General features: G+C 47.5%; 2 protein-coding genes across 3 annotated transcripts; one reads left to right on the plus strand and one right to left on the minus strand.

Moving 5' to 3' along the window:
• The first annotated feature begins 291 nt into the window (after positions 1 to 291).
• Positions 292 to 16,644, plus strand: ADORA3 (adenosine A3 receptor). 2 transcript variants are annotated; one of them, XM_028102019.2, is made up of 6 exons: positions 292 to 1,931; positions 10,087 to 10,196; positions 11,740 to 12,087; positions 13,578 to 13,644; positions 14,310 to 14,410; positions 16,433 to 16,644. In XM_028102019.2, the coding sequence occupies exons 1-6, from the start codon at positions 1,582 to 1,584 to the stop codon at positions 16,501 to 16,503; spliced, it is 1,047 nt and encodes a 348-aa protein (XP_027957820.1). In that variant the 5' UTR covers positions 292 to 1,581; the 3' UTR covers positions 16,504 to 16,644. The 2 variants fall into 2 exon arrangements, with proteins under 2 accessions (XP_027957820.1, XP_027957819.1); XM_028102018.2 differs by lacking the exons at positions 10,087 to 10,196; positions 11,740 to 12,087; positions 13,578 to 13,644; positions 14,310 to 14,410; positions 16,433 to 16,644 and adding an exon at positions 3,477 to 4,580.
• On the minus strand, positions 8,169 to 25,725 carry CUNH1orf162 (chromosome unknown C1orf162 homolog). Its single transcript, XM_028102194.2, has 7 exons — positions 25,628 to 25,725; positions 23,810 to 23,886; positions 22,951 to 23,017; positions 22,375 to 22,469; positions 22,048 to 22,115; positions 21,215 to 21,899; positions 8,169 to 13,786 (listed from the first exon to the last, which is right to left on the minus strand). Exons 2-6 carry the CDS (start codon positions 23,844 to 23,846, stop codon positions 21,738 to 21,740), a joined length of 429 nt encoding a protein of 142 aa, XP_027957995.2. The 5' UTR covers positions 23,847 to 23,886; positions 25,628 to 25,725; the 3' UTR covers positions 8,169 to 13,786; positions 21,215 to 21,737.
• Between the last annotated feature and the right edge of the window lie 370 nt (positions 25,726 to 26,095).

Here is a 26,095-nt window from a genome sequence, read left to right on the forward strand (position 1 = left end):
CTGTACATAGGTTGGTGTTTAAGGCAAATATTATAAACCCTTCAATCCACGGTGCGGGCTCAGGTCCACCCACCCCTTCCTCTAAATCACCCCTTTGGGCAGGACTGAGACGCATCTGAACTCCATGGACCTTAAATCACAATTGCTTGTAAGCATCTGGTTTCCAGAAGTTGCAGACTAGGTGAGCAACTTCCAGGAAAGCAGTGTGGTTCCTCTTTCCCTGCGGGTGGGGCGGGAGGGTATGCCATGTGATGATGTGCACCTGTGGCCCTTTCCCTCCTTTCTGCCGGGCCGGTCATCCTGTTGTTCCTCAAGGAGGTTTGTCACTGGCTGGTTGCTGGGGCGAGGGCATGTGAGACCTCCGGTGGGTGTGCGGGGCCGACGAGGGGAAATGTCGAGTCAGATGTGCTTATGGGAGGTGCTGTGTTTTTTGCCCTTCTAAGCAGGGCATCTTAGCTTGTTCCTTTGGCAGAGGATCTCTGAGGCAAAAGCTGGGTCCCAGCTATGCCTGGCCAGGAGTCAACTCATGCCACTCAATTCTCAGGGCTTGCTGCTTTGCACTGTATTAGTCTGTTCAGGCTACTGTAACAGAATACCAAATACTGGGTGGCTTATAAGTCACAGAAATTCTCAGTTCTGGAGGCTGGGAAGCCCGTGATCAAGGTGCCAGCAGATTTGGAGTCTGACGAGAGCCAGCTCCTTGGTTCATGAATGGCAGAAGGGGTGAAGGAGCTCTGTGGGGTGTCTCTTATAAGACACTAATCCCATGCCTGGTGGCTCCATGCTCATGACCCAGGCATCTCCCAAAGACCCCACCTCTTAATACTGTCACTTTGAGGCTCAGATCTCAATCTATAAATTTTTTTTGGTGGTGGGGGGGGAGGACACAAACATTCAATCTGTAGCATGCGCTAAGAAACCATAAATTCTGGCTAAGGCTGCCACCAAAATCTAGTTCTTGTTCCCCTGTGGCTCCCATTTGCCTCCTTGTCATGGGATCTTTCTGCTAAGGTAGCAGAAAGCCAGAATATTTGAGTCCGTGCTCTTACTGCTCTCCCACGCAGCGCTACACTCCCATCCAGTCCCCGAGTGAATGAATTCTGAGCCTTCTCCATGCCCCTCACACCCCTCCCTTGCTCTTTCTATCGTCTTGCTGAGCGTTCTGGTCTATGCTTCCTCTTGACCCATCTCACTTCCTGAAACACCCCTGAAGAGGGGTGCTTATCTGGATGGAGCTCGAGTGGCCCTCTGGGGGCAGGAGGCAGAGGCCTTGAGCGTGTCTGTCTGCGGAACTAAGAGAAGCGACACTTTCAGATTCAACCCACATAGAACTGTCCTTCACGCTTCTGGGAGCCCAGGGATGTGTGGCCCGCAAAGGGGCGGAAAGTGATTGCCCCTGGATGGGCTCTCTCTAAGAAAAGCCGGGGTCTCCAAGGGAGTGTCCCACCAGAGAAGAGAGGGAATGAGCGAGTCGTGAATTTTAGACTGTTGCTGCTGCCCCTGGACCTCTAGCGAGATGCCTGGCAAGAGCTAGGCTCCCTGGGCCACGCAGATCCTGTCAGCACGCTTGGGGAGAGCAAGATGGCTGTCAATAGCACTGCCCTGTTGTTGGCCAAGGTTACCTACATCACCGTGGAGATTGTCATCGGGCTCTGTGCCATCGTGGGCAACGTGCTGGTCATCTGGGTGGTCAAGCTGAACCCCAGCCTGCAGACCACCACCTTCTATTTCATTGTCTCCCTGGCCCTGGCTGACATCGCCGTTGGGGTGCTCGTCATGCCTTTGGCCATTGTCATCAGCCTGGGCATCACCATTCACTTTTATAACTGCCTTTTCATGACCTGCCTGCTGCTGATCTTCACTCATGCTTCCATCATGTCCCTGCTGGCCATTGCTGTGGACCGATACCTGCGAGTCAAACTTACAGTCAGGTAAAAGGGGGCAGAGTGGGGCAGTGAAGGAGGTGCCTGGGACATGGGGCTTCTTCCCTGAAAACACATCCAGTCTGGCCTCTGATCTTGAAAGAGGGCACTAAGTTTCTTTGCACCATTTGGTGTGTGAGGGATTTAACAATGCTGAGCTGGGACTGGGGAAGAGCTAAAGAGGACGAAAGCTTGATGCATCGTTATTTACTATTTTTTTTATTAGCATCTCTAGCTTGATGCATCTTTAATTAGTAAAAAATGTTCTTGAGTTTTAGAAATGATAAGAGACCTACTAGATAACATAAGGAGCAGACAGAGAAGAATAGGAGGAGATAAATAAATGGACGGTTCTGTTATTTGCAGATGTAGGTTATTTTAAAGTTATTTTAACTTTGCTTCCTCTTCCAAGTTGAGGAGGGGACCAAAAAAAGTTCTCCATTGCCGAAAGTAGTAGCAACCTTTCATGTGATGGGACCAGAACAGAACAGACCGTCAAGTGGAGACATCTCATTCCCCAGGTGTCCTGAATGGCAATCAGCTTGCTCTCTTCCTCTCTGGTCTTGGGGAAGAGACATGGGGAGGGAGCTGCAAACAAGCTTTTGATACTAAAAAGCCCAGGCTCAAAGGCCAGATCTTGAGATCTGAGCTGGGGCAAGTGACTTCTGCTGCTTTGGTTCCTCATCTTTCCACAGCAGTTAAGAGACTTTGAACTCGGACTCACTTGTTTCCATTTTACCTCTGCCACTTCTAGCTTGTCCGGGTTACCTGCCTCTGTTTCTTTTTTTCTTTCTTTTTTTTTTTTCACCTATAAAGTGGGGACAGTCATTGCCACTTCCTCATAAAATTACATGGGTCACACATATCAGGCTCTAAGAAAAATGCCTGCGTGCGGTCTATGCTCACTCAGTGGTCGCTGTAACTACTGTTATCCTCCCTCACCCAGTCACCGGGAAGGGAATGGAGATTGTCGTAAAACTAGCTTCAGTTTGTTGTGAGATGTAACTGAGATACAGTCTCCCGAGGACACAGTCAGTACGTAACAAAAGCAGTGTCCTTCTTGTAATCTGTGTGGATGTTGTCAGGAAGGACGGTGGAAGGAGGAATGGTGCCTCTCGTTGGACGAGTCGTTTGAGGTCCTGGAAACACTTCAGCATGACCTCCACGCCTCCCTACAGCCCTGTGACTCGAACACCAAGTGTGGCCGCCAGAGCAAATAGAGAAGCAGGGGCGGGCACTGGTGGAGGGCGGGGTGGGAGAGGCAGAGTCGAACTCATGGCCTTCAGCCCCGCAGCCGAACAAAACAAGATCATCTTGGGTAGGCAATCGCAAGAGACATAGAAAACTCTTACCTTCCACGAATCAAAGAATTCTTGGGCTGGAAATGGAGCTGTGAGAGTGGCAACATATGTCTAACCCATTCTACATCATATTTCTTTTAAAAAGTCCCCCAGAGAAGTTTGCTAGAATGCCTGCTCTCTCCATCCCCATCGCCCCCGCTCCTTCCTTTAGCAATTCCTAAATGAACTCATCCATTCTCTTCCATTCAAACAGATACAGGAGGATCACCACTCAAAGAAGAATATGGTTGGCCCTGGGCCTTTGCTGGCTGGTGTCGTTCCTGGTGGGACTGACGCCCATGTTTGGCTGGAACATGAAACTGACCTCAGAGTACCACAGAAATGTCACCTTCCTTTCCTGCCAGTTCCGTTCTGTCATGAGGATGGACTACATGGTCTACTTCAGCTTCTTCACTTGGATTTTAATCCCCCTGATTGTCATGTGCGCCATCTATCTTGACATATTCTACATCATCCGGAACAAACTGAATCAGAAATTTTCAAGCTCCAAAGAAACGGGTGCATTTTACGGACGGGAGTTCAAGACGGCCAAGTCTCTGTTTCTGGTTCTCTTCCTGTTTGCTTTGTCCTGGCTGCCTTTGTCCATCATCAACTGTATCACCTACTTTCATGGTGAGGTGTCACAAATTTTTCTGTACTTGGGCATTCTGCTCTCCCATGCTAACTCCATGATGAACCCTATTGTCTATGCTTATAAAATAAAGAAGTTCAGGGAGACCTATCTTTTCATCCTCAAAACCTGTATGATCTGCCAGTCCTCTGATTCCTTGGACCCAAGCACGGATCAGACTTCTGAGTAGTTGTCTGGGAAAGATGACACTTCATCCCACTGACCTTTGGATTCAGCATCAGTAAACACTTGAGGACTTGTCCACCTGACCCAGGGGCTTTCATGTCGTCCTTAATTTCTTCTACTGAGGTGGGGAACATTTGACTGGCTGCCTCCACTTGTACCTCCCCTAAAGCCCCTTCCTATAATCTAATTGTTTTCTTGTCTTTCTTCTCTGATTCAATGTTCTGGTTGCCTGACTCGAGGAGAATGTCCTACTATTACTATTGCCTGTGTTCCTCCTCCCCAAATAGGAGGAGGAGTCAGTCTGAAGGATGCCTCATTGATTTAACTGATGCAAGGTCCCAATCCCGCTGGACATGGGTGTGGTGGTGACTCAGTTCCACTCCGTGTGGAACCACACCGGCACACGCCGGGGAGATAGCAGGAACAGAGTGTCACAAAGGGGAACTGAAACTGCTGAGTTCATCTGTAACTGTATTTGAGTAAATAAAAGATGACCGCTAACTGTTGTGTAGCTCTTTCTGAGGGTCAGGGTCACTTGGGGCTCACAGACCCAGCTGGCTGCTCTTGGCACTCAAACTACTTGCCACTGGGAACCACGCCATGTTCACCTGTTTGAATTCTGGGGCCCTCACCCCTTGCCCTATAACACCCCGCTCCTTTATCCCGGGCTAATCGGAGCATTTGCCAACTTGATGAGCCGTTTGTCAATTGTTAAAGAAGGATCAAAAGAGGCAGAAAAGAGACACAGGATAGCTATTATTTGTGGAGTGCTTTCTGTGTGCTAAGCACTTTCCATACATGAGCTCTTCGAATCCTGACAATCTCCAAGGTAGGTGCCACCATTATTGTTCCGTCCATTATGCAGAAGGAAAACAGAGGCACAGAGAGGTTAAGTAACTTGTCTATAGTCACACAGTTAATAAGTAGTGTAAAGCCAGGATTTAAACGCAGCCCTGCCTTTTGGGAGAACGCAAGCTCCTCACCACCTATCCTCAGACACAAAGAGGGACTTGTAACTTCTCCAAAGTTCAAACTCTCAAGTTCACCTAATGGACAATTAGCAGATGCATGGATAAACACAGTGGTTTGTATGCTGGGAGGACTGCTGGATTTTTGGAGGCGGGGGGGTTTGCCTTAGGTACTATCACTGATGTCTCATTAATCCTGACACCAGGTGGGGAGAGAGTCCCAGTCATCTCCTTCTCACGTTGTGTGTGGCTCTGGAGATACAAGAGGACATCTCTGGTTTGGTCTCTCCAAATTTGCAGCTGTGGACTCTCCCTAAACAATGAATATCTGAGCCTGATGAGAGCAGCGAGATGGGGCTTTCAATTACACCACTTCAAAGAGAATAAGTGTACTTAAGATTTTTTTTTTAATTAATTCTTAGCCGGTTCTGAAAGTTTATCCTGACGGCAATCTTAGGCCAGAGCCCGATAACCATATTTATCTAGTTAACATTTCATCTCAGTAAAGGTCCTCACTTCTCGAGAATCCCTGTCACCCCAGGAAGAATGAACACTGTCTGGAAAGTTTGAAGACTACATCTACTTTGCTACTAATGCCAAACTGAGTGGGTTGCCGACCCACCCACTTCCCTGCGCCGCTCACAATCGTATCTTAAAGGCGAATGACTCGGACCTGCCTCCACTGTCCCTGGAAGTGTGGGAGGTTGCCTTCATCTCGTCAGTCTCCCCTTCAACATTTGGGGATCTTTCTTCTCTAAAAATGCCAGCGCTGCCCCCCAAACCACATTTTTTCCCCTTCATGGCATCCCCTTGTTTGATTTAGGGCTTTCCCCCCACCCATGAATTAAGTTTTTGTGCTTTGTTAAAATGCCCCTCAGGACAATGCCCTGGGTTTTACTGTGGGGCTTCTGGTGACCCTGGTGCATGCTTCTGCCCAGAAGCTACCTTTGCCCAGTTGGACCCTTGAGGGAAGTGCTAGTTAGTTTTCAGTCCCAAACAGAGGCATTTCTTAGTTTTCAAACAATCTCTAGTAGTTGTTGTATCAACACTTAGCACCTGCTCTTTGGGGAAACTTGCGTTAAAGGGACCAATTCTCAAAACAAAGCAGCAGTCTGTCCGGTGTCATTTGGTGTCATAAGAGGAGCTGTAGTCTCTCGGTCTCAGAAAAAAAAACTTTTTTTCCCTCTCTTCTCCTTTTCTCCTCATCTTTCCCCTTCTCTCTCTCTTTCTTTCTGAAGACCACTGCTTAGCAAACCCACTGAGGGTTTGCGGGGAGTTGTATTTGTTTTTTTTTTTTAATATTTTATTTTGTTTCGGTCAAATGGGAACATCCTGGGCTAAGATGTTCCACAGGCCCGGAAGAAGCCCTTAAAGTGACAATACCTTTCGGAGTGGACTCAGAAAAGATGAACTAAGAATCACTGGTGAGGAGCGGTGGTAGAAGTGGCGAGCTCCACCCTGCTTTCAGGTTCAGAGATTAGCGTTGCTGGAGCCTCCTTGAGCCCGTCTCCTGGCTCATTCCCTTCAGCTGGACAGCTGAGGGTGGCTGTGGGTTTTTTGGTTCTCAAGGAATAACGTAAAAAGACTACGCAGACAATACTGACGTTAGCTTCCTCCTTCTCCCTATGAATTCGCTGGAACGAAGGTAGATGTTGAGTAGTTGGGTTTATATACCTAATTTTTTTTTTTTTAATCAAGTCAGCTGTGGGTAAATGAAGACCAAGTGAGAACAAGCAAAGGCCACCCCCAAGCTTGCAATAGCAAGAGAGTCAGTCACTGCCACTCGTATTTTGGCAGAGACTAAAGGGGTCCGTGGAGTGGGCCAGCTCTCTGGTGGTAACAGGGAGGCTTCGCTGCGCCCTGGCTGGAGGCTGGTGGCCTGGGGAAGCTGTGGGTGGGCTCACACAAGTGGGGCAGCCCGTGTGATTGGTTAGGAAAGCATATTCGGCTTTCTCTGGTTGGCCCCAAGGTGGAAGCCGGACAAAAATTTGGGGAGCGGTCAGTTTTTACTAGCTACTTTGGGTTGGTTGTCACAGGGATCATTGTTTGGCATTCTGGACTTTTGCTAGAGACCAGGGTCTGATGTCCTACAAATCTGACCTCTAGCAGGTTGGCTTCCCTGGCCAGTTATTGGAGATAAGACGCTGGTTTCCTGGGCCAGGAGTTCTGTCCAGAGGTCTATTTTTATAGATGGTCTGGCCATTGTCCATGGGTACATTCAGTTTTTTACAACTAGATGCACATTTTCCAGAGACACTCTGCCCTTAGAGGCCATAGTGGGTATGCTGGGGATGGGGAAACAGCTGTCTATTGCCCCGACCGCTCAGATGACATGGTGTATGTCACGTCCCCTTGTGAAGTCTAATGTCTCTATGCTTTCGCCATGTTGTTACTACTGTAGAAGGAAGAGTACTATTGTGGAAGATTTAGCATCAGCTCATCGTGCGGTACTAGATGTGTGAACTCGGGCAATTTCCTAAAACGGAACCTCCTCATACCTGAGTTTCGTTTTGTTTTTTGTTTTTTACTATTTATGATGGAAAACTTCAGGCACACCAAAGTGAAGAGGCCAGAATAATGACCCCTCAGATGTCTGTTATCCTGCTTTAGTAATGATGATCATTACTAAATGATCAACTTACAGCCAATGTTGTTCCATTAATGTCCCTACCCACCCGCCCCACCCTGATTATCTTGAAATTTTGGACATCAAATTATTTCATCTGCAAACATTTTGGTTTTTTTTTATGAAAGGTATTTTTTAAATGATCAATTGGCTTATTGTTATTACCCACTCATCCTCTTAAGTTGTACATCTAAGGAGTGAAAATTAATTCTACCCTGATGAGGCAGCAGCAGAACTAAGAGCACCAACAAATACTCAGAATGCTAGTAGACACATGGTTCATTCTCTGTAAGTCTGGGCCTCTCATTTGCTTTAGAATGTTACCTTTTCATGTCTTGGGCACTTTACTGATATCTGTACCCAATCCATTTCTCCTTTGGCTGCTACTTTCTTTGGTTTCACGGCGCTATCTCTGAGCCATTCCCAGTGTCCATTTGGAGGTAGCTTTCTCAGAGATAAGAACTGATTTTTAAAAATACAACCACAATATCTATATGAATTATAAATTGTTACATAATTTTTATTGATTTTTCTTTTTTAAAAAAAGATTTTATCTATTATTTGAGAGAGAGCAAGCGAGGGGAGGGAGAGGGACAAGTAGACTTCACACCAAGCACTGAGCCCAATGCAGGGCTCAATCCCAGCACCCCGAGACCATGACCCAAGCCAAAATCAAGAGCTGGGTGCCCAACCGACTGAGCCACCCAGGCGGCCCAGTATTTATTGATTTTTTTGATCACACAGGCCAGCCCAAATTCAGTTTTGAAAGGGATTGCACAATAGCATGAATGCCAGGAGCCATCTTTGAGGCTGGTTATTTTTATTGATTTTACAATTTTTTTTAAAAAAGGAACTCATAATTCCACCAGTCTTTTAAAAAAGATTTTATTTGGGGCACCTGGGTGGCTCAGTCGTTAAGCGTCTGCCTTCGGCTCAGGTCCAGGGATCGGACCCCGCATCAGGCTCCTTGCTCAGCGGGAAGCCTGCTTCTCCCTCTCCCACTCCCCCTGCTTGTGTTCCCTCTCTCGCTGTGTCTCTCTCTGTCAAATAAATAAATAAAATCTTAAAAAAAAATAAAAAAGATTTTATTTATTTATTTTAGAAAGGGAGAGAGAGAGAGAGACGGACCAGGAGGCAGGGAGAGGGAGGGGGAAAGAATCTCAAGCAGACTCTGCACTGAGTGTGGAGCCCCATGCAGGGCTTGATCTCACGACCCTGAGATCATGACCTGAGCCACAACCAAGAGTCTGACACTCAACCGACTGTGCCACCCAGCCGCCCCTCAGACAGAAACTGGTTCTCGACATTGTCATTATCACATCTGAAAAAAACTTAGTAATTTCTTAACATCATTGACTATCTAGTCACTGTCTAGACCTTTGGTCAGGATCCAAATAAATTCCATATGTTGCAATTTGTCATTATTTCTCCTAAGCCCCTTTTAATGGATAGATTCCTCCTTCCTTCTTCCCTTCCCCTCCCCCGCTTTTTCTCCACCTTGCGATTTATTTGTTGAACTCACAGAGGTTTGATGAGGAGTCAATGTGGCACAGGTAGAACAGGCGCGGGAAGCAGGCCCGCTGCTGGCCCAAATGCTGACCGTGTGGGAATGGGACAGGCCCCTCCCCCACAAGAGGACATTGCTGAACAACCTGGACACTCATCCACGTCTGGCCCTTGATGGGGAGGGCTAACTCTGGGGGGTGATAAGTAGTGTTCGGCCTAGATTCACCGGAGGGGTGCTTCTGTAATTCAGACTTTCAAAATCAGCTGTCAGACCACGAGTCCCAATAGGAACCAAGAGAAGCTTCTCTCGATGCACAGACAGATCTCCTTGATTTGTTCCAGCTCTGCCCCTGGAAGCTCTCAAGAGGTCTGGGCGCAGCAGCCCTGGCTGCTGACACCCAAACACCCACATGTACAACACTCATGCTCCAGATGCCGGGTGCATCTGCTCCTAACAGCTTCATGTTTCACCCCTGACTCCATTCCCTGGGGGGAGGCTTCAGTGTCCACTTGGGAGTCGGGGAAGTTAGCACTCTCACCTGGCCCATTGGCAGGACAGGCTCAGTTGCACACCTGGATATGTGCCAGCGCTGGTGTGTGTGCTTGTGCTCTTCCAAGTGGGTACAAGGCTTTGTTGCACCAGGGTGCATTTATCCAAGGGGGGAATCTCCATTGCTGTTTTGGGAGTGCCAGGAAGCCCACAGTTTTTTCAGTTGCCTATATTATTATATAAATAAGTTTATTTCCACAAATGGCATCCCTCTGATGAGGTACGCTTGTGCAGTGCACAACCTGGATAGCTATACACAGCAGCACGGCTTGGATTGACTGGTTCTTCCCTTTGCCCTGGTCTCTTCAAACAGGATAAAACCACTGAAGCTCAAAGATCTCGGTTTCCCTTAAACAGATCCAGGATTCCTGGGACCCCTGGGCATGGTTTGTCATTCCAGTTGAAGGTTGTTCACTTCCTTCCAGTCATGGGGTCCTTCATTCTGCTCTTCTGGACTGTCCTTTCAGGTAAGACATGGGGAAGGAACATCTCCAGCCTCCAAACTTCCCAAACACCTTGCATTTCCTTGCATTTCCTTCTCCTCTCCTACTTGCAATGCCGGTTCTGTCGCTCGAACCACGGCAGGAGTGGGATAGGAAAATAAACGGAGGAGATAAGAGGTCCTGTCCAAACTCATCCTAGTTCTTAGCTCTGATAAGAGGGTAATGAGGGGAGAAAAGAAATGTTTAAAAAGAGGGTTGTGAGGAATTTGAAAGCCTCAGCTAAGACGTAGGCTCTGGACTCTCTCAGCATAAGCTCTCCTCCCCTCCCCATTCTCCCCCAAAAGGGTTTGTGCAGATGGACAAGGCCAGGACTTTCCGCTGTCTCCCTGTGCCACAGCCCAGAGATGAGACCCCGGGGACTGGCCTGGTGAAATTGACAGCTGCTGTGTCTCTCCCTGGGTCAGCGCCCAGGCCTCTAGACTGAGCATCACCACGTCTTCCTTGTGGGGTTGTTAGGAGAACAAAATATGAAGTCGTATCAGTTCATACGGGGGGGCGCAAGCCTGCCGTGCAGGCTGGTCCTAGGTAGCACTTGTGGGGACCTAGCCCACCTCTGGAAAGCTGAGAGACAGGGGGGCCCCTGCTGCCCCCCTCTCTGCTCCTTGTTCAGATACTTCCCCAGCCACAGTCAAGGGGGACATGGTGTGCATGACTTCCTCACTACGCAATATCCTGAGATGATGGAGCTGCCCCCGAAGGCCTTGTATGGAGGAAATGGAAAGTTCTTAGCTCCTAAGAGCAGAACCTGACTCCCTCTGTTCTCAACCCTATGTAGCCAGCAGAAGCCTCCAAACCTTCTCACCTTTTGAAGGGGCCTCAGTGGAGTAGGGGGTAGGGGCAGAGGATCTGCTCACAGTTAAGCCTCGGACTCTTCAAGCCCCCTGCCAAGCAGTGGTGGGAGGCCACCTATATTCGTGAAGAGGGGGATCCCTCAGCCCAGGGCACAAGACTTGTCCAGGGTTGTGGTAGTAGCTGGTTAGGCCTGCTGGAACCAACACCACAGACTGGCTGGCTTGAATGACAGAGATTTATTTCTTCACATTTCCAGAGGCTGGAAGTTCCAAGAATGCGGTGTGGGCAGGTTTGGTTTCTGTTGAGGCCTCTCTGCATGGCCTTCTTGCTGTGTCCTCACATGACTGTCCCTCGGCCTGTCATCTGATCTTAAGCTCCTTTTTCATAAGGACACCAGTCTGGTGGCATTAGGCCCTTTCTAATGACCCCATTGTAACTTAATTACCTCTTTAAAGGCTCAATCCCCAAATACAGTCACATTCTGAGGTACTGGAAGCTAATACCTCAACATATGAATTTTAGGGGGACTCTATGTGGCCCCTAATAGTGGCTAACCCAAAATAGGCAAAATAAAAAAAAACTCAGCTTCCTGTGCTTTAACTGATTTTTCTGGAGGATGGCAGGACCTGCGACGTGTTTAAAGGAACGATGGTGTGTGTGTGTGTGTGTGTGTGTGTGTGTACACGTGGACGCGTGCCCATGTGTGTTTTGACAGATGCCATGGTCATGGACGAAAAGGTCAAGGAAAGTTCTGTGCTGGACATGGCTTCCGCTACCTGCAGCTACAATACCCACTATAAGGACCACCCCAAATACTGGTGCCAAGGCTACTTCCGGGACTACTGTACCATCATTGCCTTCACACCCAACAGTACTGACTGCGTGGCCCTGAGGGACACAGGAAGCCAGCTCATCATCGCTGTGTCCTGCCTGACCAAGGAGGATGCGGGCTGGTACTGGTGCGGCATCCAGCGGGACTTTGCCAGGGATGACATGGATTCTACAGAGCTGGTTGTGACGGACAACAGAGGAGGCCTCGCCAGTGATTTTTGGTCTGGGAAAAGTAAGGAGTCTGTCAGGGGTCCAGTCAGGGGTAACACACAGTCATTCGTATTCATTGGTGTGGTACATACTCGCTGAGACTGGGGAGCACCACATCAGGCTCCCCCTAGGTTCTTTGGGGTAACCTGGTCACTCCTTCCCTTCAAAGTAGGGTGTTGCTGATGGCTGGGGACTAACTTGGAATTCAGGGAAGAGGAGGGTGTATGGGCTCCAGGGTACTCTTGGAACTTTCCTTCCCTCACAGCAATCTGGCTCATGGGATTTGGAAGAGACTCATGGCGGCTAACAGGTGGGAGGGCTTTGTGTTGCTGGCCAGGAAAGCCTCTGAGGTTGTTATCACACGCCTGTGCTCCGTAGCCAGGCTTGTAGGTCTAGAATCTTGAAGATCCATTTCTTGAGAGGTGAGTGAGGCTATAAAAAATGACCCAGGTGCCTGGATGAGCACCCTCAGAAACGGGGGTGAAGATCATGGCAACACGGGTCAGGAGTGCAGTTTACACCCAGAGGCTGCTGGGTGGGTGTAGGTTGGACTGGAGGCTGTAGGGGGAGGTCTATCTAAGCCAGTCAATTGCTCTTTTGGGCCAGGGCTGAGTTCTCCAGATGCTCACCAAAATTCTTCTGTCAAATGCTCAAAACCTCTTTTTACATCAGAAAGCTTCTGTCTCAGGCAAAGAGCTTATGGAAAGCACTAACCTTTCTCTTTTTTCCTTCTGTGGCTTCTCAGTTGTTTCCATTTCTAGAAGGGATGGTCTTTCTATCATAGTCCAGAGCACAATGCCAGTAGGAAAACAAACCAAGAACTTAAGGGAAGCCCTAGGAAGCCTCCTGGTTCTGGAAAGAGAGTCTTGCTCACACTTGAGCAACGAGTCATTTGTTTAGCAAGCATCTTATTGAATGGGTGACATCCTTCACACCTAGCATGTTTCTACTGTATAGTTTTAGGCTCGGGATGAAAGAGGTCTCACCTAAATGTGCTCCTTAGTTTAAGTCCCCACTCCTCCCCAGCTGGAATTGCCAGAGAAGGCAATGTAGGTGGCCATGGTGGAGGTTCTCCCATTGGGTTTTGGTGGCTGTCAGGAGCACAGTGTGGCAATGATGTCACCTATTGGCTCATACCTTAAGGATTGGACTGGCCCTCTTGTGCCTCTGGTGTCCCCTCCCAGAGCCTTCAGCCTGGGACTCTCTAACCATGGGCCACTTCTAGTCCACACAGGGCTTTTGGGCAAATCTGGAAAGGGAGTCCTGCCTCCAGGTGCACGGAGCCCAGTGACAGGGAGTATGGCTTGGCCAGCAGAGCGTGGGCTGGATTTCAGCCCCTACTTGTTCCCTCTGCCCTCTGCCCCATGCAAGGCACCCTTGGCCCAGCATTTGTCTGGAACACTCAGTCTCTGAGGGTTGAGGGAATGGCAGCCAGAGACTCAGAGATGTAGAAGGCAAGGGCAGGCTTGGGGACTGGCTCACTGGACTCTCAGCAAATCCTTTCTGATGCAGACCTATCAGACAACAATACCAGAAGCTGCCGGGCTTCAGGAGTGGTCCACAAGGCCGATCGCTCCAGGTGAGGACAAACGACTTTGGGGGGTGAGGTGGGCAAGGGTGACACAGCGTGGCAATTGATTTGCACCTGCCACTTCTCCACCTGAACTATGGATCTTCAAGGTGACCATGTGGTTTCTTTCAGAAGAATATAGTTTAAGACTCTTGGATCCAAATAGCAAGCAAAAAAAAAAAAAAAAAAAAAAAGTCTTCTCATTATTTTAACTAAAAAGGAAGATCCGTCCTAAGGAGAGAGCAATGTCTCACACGTGAAGGGCGGGACATGGCACCCTCAGAAATGGTCTGGAGTGTCTTTGGGACTTTTTCTCACTCTCTAATCTGCTGCTCTCGTGCTTGCTGCCTCTCTCTTTGCACTGCTCTCTTCTGTTTCATTTTGGCCGTTTCTAGCTCCTGAACTTATGTCTCCCCTGTTCAAGAAACCAGCCAGTCTGAGCACTGGATCTTCCTGCTCCAAGTCTGTGTTAGTCTCTGAGGAAGGGGCTCGGCCCTGCTTGGTCTGCGCACCAGCCCAAGTCCAATCAGGCTTGGGCTGGGGGAAGGAGCACTTTGAAGGGACACGGTGGCCAGGAGCTACTGGAACTGGGTGGGGCAGATCCCAGGAAAGGGGATCCTGAGTAGAGAACTGAATTCGAGCCACATGAAGTCTCTGTCTGTGACTCCTTCCAGGATGTCCATTCTCATAATCTGCATACTGATCACGGGCTTGGAGATCATCACTATAATCAGTCATTTGTCCAAAAGAAGGAGAAGTCAAAGGAATAGAAGGGGTAAGTAGCCACTGGGCAGTGGGAATTAGGGAAAATGAAAGGGACCAAGGAGTAGCTTTAAAATGAATGAATGTGACCCTCTTATTGCCTGGACCCAGGGAGGCCAATGCAACCAGCCCATGGGCTGGAGGAGATTCTGCTTCATGGTGACCAAGGCCCCATGAGAGGTGACAGAGAGAGCATGGTGGCCTTGGTAAGTAGGAGTATGTGTAGACTAGGGAGGAGGGAGGCCTTGAGACAACCACACTGTAGATCCCAGTGTGTGGAAGACCACCTGCCTCCCCAGCACACAAACTTTGGGAAATAGACTTACTCTTTGCTTGAAACCTTTTGTTCACCTGGAGGGACTGTCAAAGGACATCTGGGACCCCTGGGTAAGCAGACATAAAAAAGTCTCCTTGAGAAGGGCCAGGAGAGGACAGGCCCATGGGCCTCAGCCCTGGTCTTCAGCCATCAGAGGAAGGGCCCTTAAGCTTTGTGCCTCCTTCTGCCCTTGGGTGACTATAGGTAAAAACCTTGCTAGAAGCCAGAAAACCAGTCAACCTTCTTCTGTGATCCCCACACCTCTGGTAAGTTCCCTCTTTGGCTCTTCCTGGGCCCTGGGCTCTACAGTTACCTGATCTTTAGAGATCCTCCTTCCTAAAGAGAATAGGAATTTTGTTCAGCAGGGACTATGTGGATCTGCCCACCTTTCCTTTCTCTCTCTCTCTCTCTTTTTTATTTTTGTTCACCTTTCCTTTAGGGCAGCATCAGAGAAACCAAAATCCTCAAGAGCACCATGGGGTGGTTCTGCTAACCTCTCAAGAGGACACAAGGTAGAAAGAACACCACATACAAGCACCACTGTTTGGCCAGCAGAGCTTTTTATGTTTTTCTTTTTATGCTCAGAAGCCACAGAAGTATGCTGGGCAACAGAGACTGTAGACATAGTTATGAACAGACTTCCCCCTCCTCTGGGTCTGGAAGTGCTGAAAAACAATGTTTCAGAGAATGAGAGAAAACATGCATGTGCACGCACGCACGTGCACGCACACACACACACACACACGCACACACACCTGGAAGCACCTGCTTCTGAAACACAGGATAGAGCCAAAAGAATCTGGAATTCAAAGCTAAGGCTGTGAGGTTTCATACTCTCCCTGTGATAATTTGGCCCCTTGGCAGAGCAGGAGCCCTAAAAAATCAAAGTCGTGGCTCCCTTTTGTCCTCTAAGAGCTTTGGGAACTGGTGGAGGTGGGGAATGTAGACGAAGCAACATCTTTCTCAGTTGTGCCCAAGACCCCTCCCTTCGAGACACAATCGTACTGTAGATGTTTGCAAAACCCATTGTCACTTCTTTAAGGCATGATCTTGGGTAACTTTTCACTTCTCTGGGCCTGTTTTCTTCTCTATACATTGAGGACCCCATTCTCATATTCCCCAGGAGTTTTTGTTCATGCCTTCACTCTTCTTTCAATGCACAAGGACCATGATAGATGCTGGGGATACAAAGATGAGCAAAAGAAATGGCATCTGGCTTCAGAGCACTTATAATGTAGAGTGGGAGGGAGACAAACTATCACACATGAAAAATTGTCAGCTAGCGTAAGTACTCTACAGGAAAGGCACATGGTGTTGTGGACGTTGAGGCAAGGGAATCCAACCCTATTCCTTTTGAGCAAGGAGTTGTGCGACCTCTGTTAGATGTGGCCTACTTCCTTACACTCAGGCAATTGGAACATGGCAGCTGGAATCAAAGACCCTTCTGGCTTTGACATTCCTGGGCTCTGCAGGGGTCCAGTGGCGTTAAATCACCAAAGCTTGGTGAGAGGTGAATGCAAACCCCATGTACCAAGCTTCCCTACTGACTGACCGATGAGCTTTCAAGGAATGACAGCCGATTTCTGTCCTGAAAACAAGCTGTGGTGTTTAGTCCCCATAAAGCCACCATGAGAGAGTTTGCAACTTCTACTGCAGAAACACGCAGCAGAGGTAGGCAACAGATCTCAACTCAATTTCCTTTTTCTATTCCCCACAAAGTAGACAAGTCACTGAAGCCCTTCTCATGTGTCCTGACTCCACAGAAAATGGTTTATCCTGAACAGATGTGACTGAAGATTTATTTAGTTTATAAATTAAGTGATCCTGCAATAGAGTCGTCATGATTGTGACATCTCAGGTATTCTGCAGGACCCTCCGACTTGCCAGCGATCACTTGCAGCTAGCTGAGAACAGCAGTAGCAAGTGAAGAAGAGGGGCAGAATCTGGGTCAGGGGGCCCAGAGATCACTTGTGTTTTCTTGGTTCGCCAATAAATTCCTGATTGGTGTTGAATGAACCCTCTGGTACGACTAACTTCTCCTGGGATATCCCTGGAGAATGTATTTCCAGAAAAGTTTCAAGTACAATATTGCAATATTTATTTCTGCCTTGGTATTACCTACTGTCTTACCAAAGCAAGGGATATAAGCCAAACCAGCAGGTCTCAGGTTCTCTGGGTGAAAAGATTGTCCTCTAATGGGACACTGTCCCCAGACTGAATGGATGCCGCTCTGGATCAGTGAGAAACCAAGGTGTGGTGAGTGAAATATTCAGTCAAATACAGAAGCACAAATCGAGACTGAGGGAGGCATCAGCAGCCATGGGTGCAAGGGAGGCTGTACTGTCCATAAATACCAGAACTCCCACCTGCATGTCTGCACCTTCTCAACCCATGTGGAGTCTTCCCTGCTATTTCAGAGAGTCCCCAGGGGCTCCCCATTCCTGCCTCTGCTGCCCTTATGAACTCCTGCTCTTCTGGTATCTTATAAACAAGGGTCCTGGCCAGTCTCAGGACTCAGGATGCTCGGCGGCCCCGGGGTCAGTGCAGGGCGGGGGCAAGGAGACTGGCTCTTGACACGATTCCGCACCTGCTCTGCACATTTTGGTCTAGGCTCTCACAGCGTCTTTCATGAACACGGTTCCTTCAGTTTCCACCCCAACCCCTCCATCGGTGGGGACCTCGAAGCTACTCAGCAGCCTGATGGGAAGGGGCGGGCTGAGGGGACCATCCCATTCCTGCCAGCTCCTTGTTTCCTGTGACCAGTCCCCCTGCGTCCCAGAGTCTCAGATTCAAGAACATCAAAAGTGCTGCCTTTTTCCTCAGCCACAAAACAACTCCAGTCCCTCCTCCGTGGCCACATATTGAAGGACAAACCCACTGGTTCTACAAACAGCAAATCCGGTCTGGGCTCCCTTAGGCCATGCTCCTATCCAAGGCAAGAAAGCAGGCGTCAATCTTCTGCGATACATGAAGACACCTCTAGTTGTCATGCAGGGTTTATACTTATGTATCTGGAGAACCGTTTCCCCTGAGAATCCTACAGGTTTGTTCTGATTCCACGAACCAGGGTTCTAGAGCCTTTTCTTCTTTCCTTCCCTGGCAAAGACCTTCTAAATCTACGGTCAATTATTTAATTACTCATTTCACCCTCCAGCAAGACTAGGGGCACACCAGTTTTCATGGTAGGGAGACAAAACCCAAAACTCTGTAAGCGTAGGTCTCTTGTTAGAAAGCTTCAAGGAAACAGAGGGAAGGGCAGTTAATGTGGTATTTCATGTCCAAGAGGGTGGCCCTAGGACGAGGGCCCTTACTCATCTCGGAGCCCTTGAGGAAGCACTAGCTCTCAACCGGAAAGCTGACGTGGCTTCTAGCTTCAAGGTCAGTAGTGTTGTGCGCTGTCAGCCCAGAATCTGGGAACCGGTGAAAGCTAGAGCGGCCTCCCTGAGGCACTTCCCCCAGCCAGCAACAGAAGAGCCTCTGCTGCCCTCCCAGAACAGCCACTCTGCTGTGCTGTGGCCACTTTACAAGACCACGTCCCCAAACCGTCTTTCTCCTTGGTCCTTTTGCTCCCACACTGGGACCACTCTTCCACCATCTGCTCAAAATCCAGCGGTCAAGAGCTCTCTCGATCAGGTCCCCTGACTTTCCCTTGCAAGTTCTCTGCCACTCTGCCTGCTCTGGGTGGGGCAGCTTGGTGTGCAGGCGAGATGCAGGAGATCGGAAGTCAGAGGACTGGATGGAAGTGTTGCTCCGCCCCCTACGTGCTGTGAGACAGTGGCTACATTATTTGATCTCTTTGAACTTGAATTTCCCTACCTCTGTTTTTAAACATACTACCTGATACACTTGTTAAAAGAGATTTGTGGAGGCTGCTTTTCTCCCCCTCCGGCTCCTTTCGTATAGACTGAGCCCCATGAAGGTAACACTCCTCAGGGGACGCCCCCTTGGAGGAGTGACCCGTCTGATTTGAGTTCATGGGTCAGACTCTGGGTGAAACTGCTCTGCCCTCCCTCTTCCTTTTTTTAACCTTGTGTGTGCAGCTTTCAAAGTACACATGATCTCTTTTGCAACCCGCCCTCCCCCCGCCCCAGGTGCAGCTGAGCCACGGGTTTGGATGTGGAGAGGGGAGGGGATTCCCGGTTCCCTGCAGCCATATACACACTATGTTCTCCAGTGCCCGCTGTGTGATAAATATGGTACTTTGTTCTCTATCTGCCGAGTCCTCTTATTTCTCAGCCGGGTCCTCTTATTTCTCAGCCGGTTCAGAATTCAGGTGGGGATGGGAGCACCAGGTATCAGGTCCCCTGAAGATCCTCAACAAGGGAAGTGAAGAACTTCAAAAGTTACAAAAGGGCTTTTAAGGGAAAATAACTCCTCCCCTCCCTGCCCCTCAGTCCCTCAGTTATCAAGATCCCCTGGCCAGGAGCACTCACTGAGAGCAGATGACGGTGTTTCCTTTCAGAGACTAAATATGTACAAATACCGGTGCACACGGGCACGCGCGCGCACGCGCGCGCACACACACACACGCACACACTCTCTCTCTCTCTCTCTCTCTCTCTCTCTCTCTCTCTCTCTCTCCCCTGGTCATGAACAGAGCAGTCAGAATTCTGTTCAGCAGCTTGCACCTTACATTTAACTTAACTTAGAGATCTTTTCTTCCTAGAACATAGAGCGGCTTCCTTTTTTTTAATGGCTACATTGTACTCCATTAGCTAGTCCCCTCTGGATAGACACTGAGGGTTTTCTTGCTCTTTCACTGTTTCAGAGTTGAACATAGTGGAAAAACGGGCAAACTCTAGAGCCAAGCCCCAGCGCCACTACTTACTAACAATGAGAACTCGGGCACGATACTCAGCCCCTCTGTGTCTCCCTTTCTCTTCTAAAATGGGAATAATAATAATAATTGTAACCTAGTGTTTTGTGAGGCTTCCATGAACACATGCCAAGCACTTGGAATATACTTAGACTATGATGAGCCTCACTAAGTTTTAGGCAGTTTGGTGAATGCTACAATTTAAACTATACAGGTGATTTTCTACAGGATGTTTTTGCAGCTATAGGATTTAAAACATGGGTTAGCTTTTGCCAAATTGCCTGCCATTGCAAATTGTATGTGCGTCTTGGTTCCCCGCAGGCCTGCCCAAGCAGTTTGTTAGCAAACTTCTTGAATGTTGCTAATCTCATTGATGGAAAACATCTAATTGGAGTCTTAATTACTATTTCTCTTATTATGAGTAAACTTGAGTATCTCCTCATATATTGAAAAGCCATTCATATTTCCTTTTCTGTGACCAACCCAGACTCATCCTTTGTGCTTTTTTTTTTTTTCTACTGAGTTGCTGATTTTTTCCCTACTGACTTACAGGAGCTCTGAGTATATTAAGAAAATTAGCCCTTTGGCTATGAGATGCTTTGCAATATTTTCCAGGCTTGGCATTTTGAATGGTATTTTGTAAGTCTAATTAATCAAATTTTCTGGCTTATTGGCTTTGGGTCATACATTTGAGACGGGGACCACTCTATTTTTAAAGTTCTCCCATACACTCTCCTAATGCTTTTACTTTGTAGTTAAATTTTTGATGCATCTAGAATTTATCTTGATTTAAGGAGGGAGATGTGGATCTGATCTTATTTTCATCCACATGGCTGCCTACTGTCGAAACACCTTTTATGGATAAACCAATTTCCTCCAAATGACTAGATATGCCATCTTCATCATACTCTCAATTTCCTCATGTATATCTATATCTAGTCTTCTTAGAGAGGGACAAGTCTCACCAATTGGGCCTGGAGGAATGGGAACGTGTTTACTCACGAACCACGAAAACATTTTAATGAGTCATGCTTGATAAAACAGTACTTTTAGTTAGTGTTAGTTATAGGAAGTGTTAGTTATAGGAAGGGCTAGCCTTCCTATATTATTTTGCTTCATTTTATACATTTTCTTGGATTTGCTTTCTGGTTTATTGTCTACACAGGGACTTTAGAGAAACCTTACTGAACGAAAAATAATCTTATTGGGGAGTGCCTGGGTGGCTCAGTCTGTTAAGCGTCTGACTTTGGCTCAGGTCATGATCTCCGGGTCCTGGGATGGAGCCCTGCTTTAGGCTCTCTGCTCAGCAGGCGTCTGCTTCTCCCTCTGCCTCTCCCTCTGCTAGTGCTTTCTCTCTCTCTCTCAAATAAATAACATCTTTAAAAAAATAAAAAGAAAATCTTATTGGTATTTTTACTGGGACTGTCTGTGGGATCATCCATTAGGATTTGGGAGGGTTAACATTTAAATTTTTAGCTCCCATATAATATCACTCTGCATATCTTTTATGCTATAGCAAAAAGGTGGACTCTACATTTGAATAGCGCTTTATACAAGAGGAATCTTACATTTGTGTAAAACTCTTGGGACATATAAATTACCTCAGGAGATGACATCTCACTTATTCTCACACTAAGAGGTAAATGTTATTAGTTCTGTTTTCACGAGGAAGCAGTTACACTTACCAAAAGACCGCAGCTAGTTGGTGCTGAGCTTGAGACCTGGGCCCTGATCAATCCTGAGCTTGTTCTGGAGTACTGTCACCTCTGTTAGGCTTCTGGCTGTGGAGGAGTTCCAGATCTCTGGGCATGACAGGACCAGACAAGTAAATGATGCAGGAGGGGCCAGCATTGCAAGAGCGGTTGCTTTTATTTGTAAATCTTGCTAACTTGCCCCTTTGGCTGACTTCTTCCAAGCTGGTCAGTGAGTGAACACTGTGCGCTGGGCTCTGTACCCACACACTTTGGAAGGGGACCAGGTAGGCTGTCTCAGCCCTCAAAGGGCTAGCAGGCTGTCCGTCCAAGCAGGAGGGCCGGCAGTCTCTTCTCAGGCCAAGAGAAGGACTACCCCTCAGTCTTCACAACTGCTGGCTAACATTTCCAGATCCCACCCAAACAGCTCCAACTAGTTTGGCCACACTGTGGTCCAGAATTTGTCCTAAGGGAAAGTGATATATAAAGATGGAGCCGAGAATAAGAGGGACTGGCATCAAGCCTCATTGGAAAGGCAGGGGGAGTCCGTCACTTTGATTGGAGCATAGACAACTGGCTCCAAGGGTGCAGAATGTTTCTTGGTCAGATGATCACTCTTTTCTTCTGAGATTTTGAAAGCTACGCTCGCATAGGTAAGTGCTTCCTCCGGGGATGAAAGCTGCAGAGGAAGAAGGAGGAGGAATAAGTGAGTTCAATTTGGACGAAGGTGTCTCTTTAGAAGCCACTCAGAGGATGGGGTCACAGAGGACCAAAGAGATCAGAAGATGCACATGCCTAGTGTCCCAGAAGCAGGGTGGTCGTCTTACCTTGGCCGGAGGATCTCGGCTGGAGGGAGGGTCTAAGGGAGGATTCAGGGCCCAGGGGCTGCGGTGACCTGCCACAGGTGCCAGGAAAGAGAGGGACAAGTCTCACCAATGGGGCCTGGAGGAATGGGAAGCCTCTCTCTGCAGGCTGGGGTGCAGGGGTGGGCGTTGGAGGCGGCAAAAATGGAGGGGCGGGGAGGGCAGGGAGAGAAGCAAAGGGATTCAGGTCCTCAGTCTGCAGACAAGGTCAGGGACCAGGCTTTTACTCCCCCGCAGCTCTTCTCAGTGTTAGAGCCAGAAGAGCTGTCCCAGCTCTCAGGGACCACTTACATTTCCTGTAGCTCTTTCTGATGAAGAAGATAAGGACCACCAGCAGCAGCGTCAGTAGGACCCCCGCGATAAAGGCTAAGACCAAATGCTGTATCCTGTTTTGGCAAAGAAAGGGAGCAGATGACCCACTGGGCTTTCTGAAGGCCTCTGCCAAAGGCCAGAGGGTCACCGTTCCCGCCCGTGGGTGAATCCCTGAAATAGCTTTCATGCTGCTTCAGTGACTTTTACTCTTACCCATGGCTTTTCAACTTTCTGCTTTGGGGTTCCAGAACTGTTTGAGGCCTCAGTGCAAACTGTGGGCTCCTGCGCCCCTCAAAAATCTTCATAAGCCCATACACACACAGTTTATCAATGAGCTGAGGGGATTCATGGATCTCTTGGAGGATCTCCCCTTCCTGGGGCACTCCTGGTTAAGACCCACACTCTAAATATAAAAAAACGATTCAGCTCTTCAACTGTTTCTCGTCCCTTTTCCCCAGACCTGCTTCCTCAACTCGCATCAGACGAGGCTGTCAGCACAAAATCCACTGCCATGCAGTACAAGATGAAATGATAGGCAGGAGAGTGCTGGCTTACTTGGTGTATTCCAGGAAATAGGGTGCAGAGGCAATGGTTGGGGCTGCTGTGCTGGCACTTTGTATGTCTGCGGGAGATGAGAGAACACAAAGGGGCTTAGTGTCTCCACCACGGCTCCTGAGTTTTTTCGGTTTAGATGTCCCCAGGTTCCCCACCCTGTCCAAGCACCCAGGGGAGGTAAACGATGGAGGGCCCCACCCTGCAAAAGGAGAGAACGATGTTTCACATCCTGGATCCTTTAACATGAAAACTAGAGTTAGAACTGAGAAAACAATCAGCTACCCACGCGGGAGAGGAGCCTCGTGTTTCTGCCGCCCCATGTGCCCGTTTGACAAACAAACACATCTCCTGTTGCTCCCTCCAAGATTTAATGGACCCCAGGGAGATGAGCTTCCTTGGACAGAGCAGACAATGTCAAGGCCAGGGAGTAGAGAATCAAAAGCAAAACCCAGAACTAGCATTTCCCAAAGTTTTGGGGAACTTGACCTTGGAAGCTTCTGCCTTTTTTAGTTTTTTGCTTTGTTTGCAGGGCAGCTTCTAACAGTGACTAGCCAAAGGCAGCCACAGTGAGCTCTCCCAAGGCCGGCGCTATAAACAGGGGGCCAGTAAGGGAAGTGAACTGCATTGTCCTAAGCTACCCAGCTGGTCTCGTACTGAGCACACAGACACTTTTTACTCAACTTGGGAGGACAGATTGTTCTCCCTGGTTCCCCTTGTCACTCTTCCTGGCATTGGGTAAAATTTAATTCTTCCAACTTCAGAAATGTTGTCCCATGCAACTCTTTAGTACAGTTACTGGTTAATCCAGGCCGTGTTAACTCAGTAGTGAGGCAGGTAATAGTTTCTGTCCTGGACTTACCATTGTTGGGTTCAGGTTTGGAATGCCATCCTCCCATGCTGTCTTCCCGAGAATAAAAAATGTTCCTCTTTGAAAGCCTAGAAAGTAAAGGTAGCAGAGGGGCGAACTCTGAGATTGTGGTTTTAATACCAGAGCAGTATTGATGAGAGAGAGGCTAGTCATGGTGGGTGTTCTAGTGAGGACAGTGGTCACGGACTTTACATGGTGTGGTTACCACACCTCAGCAACCAGTCCTCAGCTGTGCAGGTCCACAAATCTGATCTTAGCAGGGCACCAAGAATTGACTGATTGATCCAGAACCAACTCACACCAACTAACTCACAGGAGACTGATATATAAACTGAAATGACATAAGGAACATGTTGGTGTCACCAGCGCGTTCTATTGGAACACGTGAGAAAGCCAGTTAAAACCACAGTTTTGCTTGGCATTGAATTGAACTAAGTATGGGAGAAGATGAATGGATGATTTTAATATTGAACATCATAGAGATCTAACATATTTGCCTTACTCCTCCCTGGCAGTGCTGGGTAACCTTTGACCCACTTTCTCGTGAAGATCCTTCCTCTAGGCTGGATGAGAACTTTTAGTCTGTGCACATATTGTCTTTTCAAGTATGTCAGTGTCTTTATCTAGGCTATGGTTCTACTTCTTATGTTAACTTTTCTGTATTTTCCCTTTTATTTATTTGTACTAAAAAGTAGAAGTTACCTAAAAGCAGCAGAGTAAAATCACCGAAATCCTACTAACAATTATTAATATTTTAGTGTATTTCTTTTTAGTTATACTTCCATGAATTTCCTAAAAGCTAGTTGAGACTTCATATCTCCTTTTTTGTTGTTTTTACTAAGTTTTTTTTTAAATCATAAACATCTTTCCCATGCCACTCAAAACTTTCTATAAGCATTTTTAGTGGTGAGAAGTCTTTCCGTTATAGCCATGTATGATAGCTTGCTTAACCCGTTTCGTTGTTGATAAAAATGGTCTCCACTTTTATTTAAAGAACAAAACCATGTTAGGAAACCACAGTTTTACTTCATATTTAGGCACACCCATGATAAGAATTTTTGACTCTGCTTAGACCTGCTATATTTTAAGGTAATTTATTTAGACAGTAAATGCCCTCTATTATTTGTGTTTATTTATTCAGCTTTCAAAAGTAAATCAATTTCCAGTCCTTGGACATGGGGAGGGTTAGAAGGATACCTCATCACCATGTGCCACTCACAACAGCGACAATAATAAGTCTTTAGAATCGACCAAATAACATACTCTAGGATAAAGCGCCGACAAGGGACATCTGGTGAGAATTCTGAGACACGAGACTAGGAAGCCCACCATCCGCAGGAGAATCACCAGTGGTAACAATTTTTCTAGCATTTTTGCTCCTTTTCTAATTTAAAAGTCAACAGTGCTCTTTGCAGAGCACCAGAAAATATAGAGTATTTTTAAAATATTGAAATATATGTTTGTCCTAAAAAGAGCATGATCTTATCCTGTGAATTTATATCAGACCTCGCCACTGGGGACGTGGAAGATGAGAGGATCGTAGGCTCCTGTAAAATCTTAACCCTCACATAAGTGGCTCTGAATTTACAACCATCCCACAGAAAAATTTGGGGGCCAACCCATTCTGAAAGACAAAACCATCGCACAGTGCAGCAGGGAAATAAATTCTTACAGATCCAGGCCAAGAAAAGCAGGAAACACGTTTCCGTTTGAAAACAACACTCCAAACATTTGACAGAGCATAAATCAAAATAGAAACAGCACTATATATACTTTCTCAGGTTTTGTCCAGTACCGGAAGACTCTTACCGATTGCCGTAAAATCCACCAGCTACGTGCAGCCACTCAAATACAGCACTTCCCCCACCAAATAAAGTTAAACAGAAAAAAAAATGATAGAAACCACTAAAAATTAGATGACGTTTTCTTTGGGTGAATGATTATTTCATCTAGATTAAAAGCATGGGGTAAATGTATTTACCTTCTAAGACAAAGTCCGGTCGTAAGACGCCAGTCGCCTAGGACTGAACTTTTCACTTGCTTCTGTGACTATGCCTACTTTTCAGAGATGACGAAATAATGGTTTACTGCCACTATCCGCCAAGCTGTGTGTTGCAAACTTGAGTTCAGACTTCCTCTTTGAGGCCAACATTTTATATATATATATATAATTTTTTATAACACCATATATTTTTAAATCCCATGAACAGCTTCTTTTGTATCTTTTGACACATGAACACTAGAACATAGGGGGTTAAGAGAAGTTTATTTCTAATT

The sequence above is a fragment of the Eumetopias jubatus genome, unplaced genomic scaffold (genome assembly GCF_037043125.1).
Source record: "Eumetopias jubatus isolate StellerSeaLion01/CBP00866 unplaced genomic scaffold, mEumJub1_p1.0 scaffold_4, whole genome shotgun sequence".
NCBI classification, from domain to species: domain Eukaryota; kingdom Metazoa; phylum Chordata; class Mammalia; order Carnivora; family Otariidae; genus Eumetopias; species Eumetopias jubatus.

What these genes read in the sequence shown, in the direction of transcription:
- ADORA3 (XM_028102019.2), top strand. Translation starts at nt 1,582, where the DNA reads ATGGCTGTCAATAGCACTGCCCTGTTGTTGGCCAAGGTTACCTACATC. An exon ending in CGAGTCAAACTTACAGTCAG is followed by an intron (nt 1,932 to 10,086) that starts GTAAAAGGGGGC and finishes TCCCTTAAACAG; the next exon opens with ATCCAGGATTCCTGGGACCC. An exon ending in AAGTCAAAGGAATAGAAGGG is followed by an intron (nt 14,411 to 16,432) that starts GTAAGTAGCCAC and finishes TTCCCCACAAAG; the next exon opens with TAGACAAGTCACTGAAGCCC.
- CUNH1orf162 (XM_028102194.2), bottom strand. Translation starts at nt 23,846, where the DNA reads ATGGGAGGATGGCATTCCAAACCTGAACCCAACAATG. An exon ending in CAAACCTGAACCCAACAATG is followed by an intron (nt 23,018 to 23,809) that starts GTAAGTCCAGGA and finishes CATCTCCCGCAG; the next exon opens with ACATACAAAGTGCCAGCACA. An exon ending in TATTTCCTGGAATACACCAA is followed by an intron (nt 22,470 to 22,950) that starts GTAAGCCAGCAC and finishes TTGCCAAAACAG; the next exon opens with GATACAGCATTTGGTCTTAG.